Below are 5,424 nucleotides of genomic sequence, written 5' to 3' on the forward strand. Positions count from 1 at the left end.
TGTTGATATGGAATTGTATATGAAGGTGTATATGTAAGTATATAACCTAGAGATATAAATACACATGAGGGTCCCATCTAGGATTGGGCAACCCTATTTGTCAAATTTCTCTTCTCTTCATCTCTTAATATTTATACAGGCATAAGAACACAATGTACAGAAAAACAAGTGTATTTGATCTATCCCAAGTTATACACCTTGATTGCAGTCTACACACCAAATCTAGCATCTCATTTCTATCATTTGTAGGCTCTAATACTAAAATGGGATTCATCTACAACGACAATGAGAAATATTGCAAATATAAGTGCATTTGTAGGGAACAAACTTTGAAACTCCCATCTTTTTGTTCACTCTCCAGCCTTCTTCTTTAACATTGAAATGAATTCATCTCGTTCTTCTGGAGTCATTCCTTGCGCGGAGCAGTCTCCAACACCCCATTCTGCACCTCGCAAGCAATATTTATCTTGGATCTCTTTTTGATTCCTGACAATAATTCCACAAAAACTTAAATATTTTTGCACCTGCATATTTTTATTTTTATTTTTTTCAAATTGATGAGCTAAATTACTATATAATCAATTGTATCAGTGAAGTGTTTGTCCATCAATTGCATAAACAAACTGATAGGAGTATAATTGAGAAACAGTTAATTTGATTATGGTACAGTTGCTACCTCTCCTTATTCTGTTTAGATTTCTCCAGGAGTTCCTTAAGTACAGTAGATGATTTGAACTTATTGTCAAGCTCAGCGTATTTTTTCTGATTGTTCTCTGCAAAAAGTTCAAAAGCTTGTTGTAATGAATATTGCTGAGGAAAAAATGTTATAGAGAAATGTTAGATAATATCTAAACAAACACACCATTCCATTTGCTGAGAAAATCAATCTTTGGCAGCTCAGGGCCAGGGATCGATTCCAAGCCGGAGGAGCCTGACAAAAAACCAGCATGCGCTTCATGCAAAAAAGTCTACAAGTTAGTAACAAGATGAGTGATATTTTTGGAAACATGAAAATTGTTTCTCATAGTCAGAATATAAATGATAAATAATAAATATTAAAAAGTTGATAATTTTATCAACTGCAGATAGCAACTGACTGCAAACAATCCTTCAATTGCATTCTGAGATAAGTTGCAAAAACAATTGGATAAATTGCAATATCAATCCCTAAAATTTCAGAATTCACCTTCATCTTTATAGTTAACTGCTAAATTACCATGCCAAAAATACTTTTAAATGAACATGAAAGCCAAACTTTTAAAAGCCACCAATTACTCGATTCTCGAGGAAAATGACAGTAGATACTTATGACAAATTAAGAAGAGATACATAACTTTCAAAGTAAACATAAAGAACAAAGTGATAAAATGGCCATGCTCGAATTGCATAGGGTCAAATCTGTAATTTTACCCTACTAACGGAAGAAAAACTAAACCTTTTTCTATTCACTGGAGCAGATATCCAATCTTATTGGACAAATGAAATAATCATAGTATACATTTTCCTCACAAGGTTTCTAGAAGTGGCATATATTACCCAAAGGTCATCACTTTTCCCTTCGAATATTTCTATCAGTTACATTAATCACTCAAAGTTTCTTTCTGTTAAATTTCTCTTAGAAAAAGTTATATACTACTATCTAGGATGGAATTGCCTGGAATAATCATTTAAAAACTATGTGTTTCAAGCAACGGAGAAACTGATAATTGTCATAGTCAAAAGGATCACCCCATAAGTAAAAACTGTAAAAATTCCTATCAAATAAATGTTTTTTTTAACAACAAAAGTTAACAAAATGACTTCCATGATTTTAATAAGCTTAATATGGACGACTTAGAAAATTCCACAAAAAATATCAACTATGTTAGTATATATTGTACACTAGAATATAAGATAGTTCAGGAATTTTAATGGTTACTTCGAATCTATATATGTCATGGACACTAAAAGAGGAAAGGATAAAATGACGATAACTCTCTCGTCCATACCCTTCAGTAGCACTTACCACCCCTCAGTAGCCAAATCAATAATTTCAATTTTATTAAAACCCTCTCAAATTTGATGGTGTTGTAGATATCCGCCCTCAACTTTGAAAATTTGACTTAACCCACAAAATTTTCTCACTCAACCCCCCTAACTAACACCATTAAGTATAACATGTCAAGTAATAGGCACGTGACTTAAAAAGACTTAAGATACCCATCAGTCATAAAGAAAGTTGTATTTTTCCAGAGGATGAGAGAGGGAGGAGAGAAAGAGAAGGGTTGGGGGGGGTTCATAAATGGCTCAGGGTGTTTTTTTAATGGTTAGGAGTTTTTTTAATCTGAAAAAAGTTCTTAAAAGGGTATTTAGGTCACTTCAAATGTTGAAGTGGTGATGTCAGAGGGATTTGCTGTGAAAGTTGCAAACGTTAGAGGTTTTATAAAACAACCCATATAGTTGAATGGAGTTGAGTCAAAAATTTAAAGTTGAGGGGTTATCTGCAACACCCACGAAGTTGAGGGGGTTTCCTCAAATTAAAATAGTGGAGGGTGGTTTTCTGAGACAATCCCCATAGTTGACAAGGATTTTCTGAGACAACTCCCATAGTTGTGGGGGTTTTCTAAAATTAACCCTAATGAAAATGATGAAGATAGAGAAGTCCTATCAAAGGTATCGATGAGGGGTTGTCTGCATTTACCCAAGAAGAAAAGGAGCATTCAAGGGCAATTTAAATCTTAAGTAATACATGTTTGAAATGGCAAGTTAACAAAATTAAGCCTTATTGGAGGGATAAATGAAACTCGGTGTTCTTTCGCCTGGGGGTGGGGGGTGGGGCGTTGGGGTGCGTTTTACCACTCTAGAAACCTTAAGAGAGATGCATGCAATTTACCCTAAATTTCCAATTGAATTTTTCATAACAAAAAACTGATTACAATATGAAATGGCTACGCTCATATCACCAAAGGGCCTACATATCTCAACTTTATCCCGCTATCAAGAAACCCTGTAGGAACGAGAAAATAGAACTTCCAATGCACTTTTAATCTTCAAGATATAAAATGGGGTATGTGTATATATAATTTGGGAGTTACCACAGATCGACTACCAAATTAAACCAAAAGCTTACGCTATTAGAGATTGGTCCCAACTTTTTTATTTTAGTCCGCCATCTTTTCTAATTCTTTCAATACGAGACTATATATAGTGACTCCCCACAGTCGTTCCCTTCATTCGTGAGCCTAGCTCAATCATCCACCGGAGCAGTGGGTCCTCGCTCACTTGGTCTTAATGGACGACCATGGAAAGAGGCAACATGCATGGATACCAACATCCCTAGAATCTGCCTCCCACCTTTCAGACAATAATCACTCCTGTAGACAATCATGGACACCATCTATCATTCATGGGCTAACCTGAGTTCTGTCTAAATTGAAAATCACTGACACAATGACATCGCCAGCATCTTAAAATTCTTTAACCAGTTGTGGGCTAATCATAGTTTAGTCTACCTGATTTGTTCTAAACCAGCAACCATGGAACATCACCGACATTTGTATGATCTCTCTGTCTGCATGCTCCATCATGCGTGGGGCTAACTTGATCTCAATCATTTTCTCGACATCTTCAGGCTTTATATATGTTGGTATCCACTCCCACTTGGGCCACAACTTGAATTTCGATACCACTTGTTTGAGGGGAAATTTAGACCACTCTAGAAGTTGATAGGCACTTAGAGAGATTGAGAATCAAACTACCTCAAAAGTTTCAAAGTGGGTTTCGCATAACTTAAGTTTCTGAGACATTGAAATTTCACACGACCTTATCTCAAATTGTTAGGTCATCGGCGTGAATCATATTCTTCCAATATTTTTTTGTTGCCCTACACTGCATAACTTTGACAACTTGAAGAAGTATTACATCCCCAATCTATGAAACTGGCTAAAAATTTTCAATTTTAAAGCAATACCTCAATTATTAATTAAGGAAGCAAAAGATAACAGACGAAATACCTGGATTTGACCACAGGATAATGGAGATGGAGGCAGCCAAAGGGAAGGCAAGCTCGAGAGCTCGAGATGGATTGATCAGAGAAATGGGCCTCTGTGGAAGAACCAAGCTGGGCTTTTTGCAGCCCATAGTTCTGAAGCTCCTCTGAGAGCCGCAAGTGAACGTGTTTGAGACAGAGGAAGCGGGCGAGGGTGAGGCCATAGATAAAGAGGACAGCATGATTCTTCCTCTTCCACTGAAATGACCCAGTAAATTTCTAGCTCTTCTCTCGCAGGGGAAGAGGATGGGGTTGATACGTGCTTTACTTGGACGCCTCTCCTCCTCGTAACCGTGACCGCTCGAATTCAGTGAAATTTTCTTCGAAAGAATTTAGGAGAGATTTCAGTAAATTCTCAGTGTCTTTTTGGTATGGGTTCCCTGTGCCTTTCATTTGTTTAACTTTGTCCTTAAAATCATCAATATTGCTAGCTAGTCCCCCAATTCCTATAGGCCACTTCGTGTTAGTCCCTACAGTGAACAAACCTTTGTGGATGGAAGAGAGAGTCTTTCATTTCATTGAAGGCTAAATAGATTAGCTTGTTAGTCTGAAGTGTAGACCCAAAGTCGAAGCCGGAGCTAGAATCAGAACTAGGAAAAAAAAATGTCAGACTGATCCACAGTCGACCGCGAGTTTGCGGCGGTCGACCGCGAACGTGCACAGGAGCTCAGGAGAGTTTGGAGGTGATCGCGGTCGACCGTGGCGGTCGACCGTGGCGGTCGACCGCACAAACCCTATAGGATTTTAGTTTTTGTCTTTCGATCACGGTCGACCGCGCCTGGCTTGGCGGTCGACTGTGCCAAACCATGTAACTTTTCTAGGCTCTGTCGATTTTCACGGTCGACCGCGGGAACTTGGCGGTCGACCGCGGCGTTGTTTGACAGTTTCCTAAACTGTTTAGGAATTCTTTTTGGGCTGAGTTTGATATAAATACCCAAACATTTTAGGGTTTGATAGAGCACGAAAAAAAGAGTTTTTGACTACAAAAAAGAGAGAGAATCTCAGAGAGATAAAACCCTAGTTTGAGAGCTTGTAATTTTTCTTCAATTAATAAAGGAATTGTGTGGTATGGCTCCCGAGGACGTAGGCACGTTGCTGAACCTCGTTAAATCTGTGTGTTCGTCTCTTTTATCTTCTTTACAAGTTTTGATTTTTTATTTGTGGTGAATTTCCTACTTTCCTACTTTTAACACAAGGTCCAGAAGGGCAATGATCCTATTTGATTGTTTTGGATTCCCCAACAACTGGTATCAGAGCTTCGTTCAGCAATTTGTGTGAAAGCCATGGCAGAGGAAATCAAATCAAAGATCGAGAAGTTTGATGGTTCAGACTTCGCCTACTGGAAGTCGCAGATGAAGGACTATTTGTACCAGAAGGACTTGTATCGTCCGTTGATG

The 5,424-nt window shown here is 37.9% G+C and overlaps 1 protein-coding gene across 1 annotated transcript; it reads right to left on the reverse strand.

Moving 5' to 3' along the window:
- On the reverse strand, positions 112–4,396 carry LOC109822561. The gene is made up of 4 exons (XM_020388778.1): positions 3,993–4,396; positions 863–952; positions 677–773; positions 112–486 (listed from the first exon to the last, which is right to left on the reverse strand). The coding sequence occupies exons 1-4, from the start codon at positions 4,207–4,209 to the stop codon at positions 351–353; spliced, it is 540 nt and encodes a 179-aa protein (XP_020244367.1). The 5' UTR covers positions 4,210–4,396; the 3' UTR covers positions 112–350.

The sequence above is a fragment of the Asparagus officinalis genome, chromosome 8 (genome assembly GCF_001876935.1).
Source record: "Asparagus officinalis chromosome 8, Aspof.V1, whole genome shotgun sequence".
In the NCBI taxonomy this organism is placed as follows: Eukaryota; Viridiplantae; Streptophyta; class Magnoliopsida; order Asparagales; family Asparagaceae; genus Asparagus; species Asparagus officinalis.

Excerpts from the sequence above, each read along its gene's own strand:
- LOC109822561 (XM_020388778.1), bottom strand. The coding sequence starts at position 4,209 with ATGCTGTCCTCTTTATCTATGGCCTCACCCTCGCCCGCTTCCTCTGTC. Across the intron at positions 953-3,992 it reads TATCCTGTGGTCAAATCCAG|CGCATGCTGGTTTTTTGTCA; the intron begins GTATTTCGTCTG and ends TTTTGCATGAAG. Across the intron at positions 487-676 it reads TCTAAACAGAATAAGGAGAG|GAATCAAAAAGAGATCCAAG; the intron begins GTAGCAACTGTA and ends AATTATTGTCAG.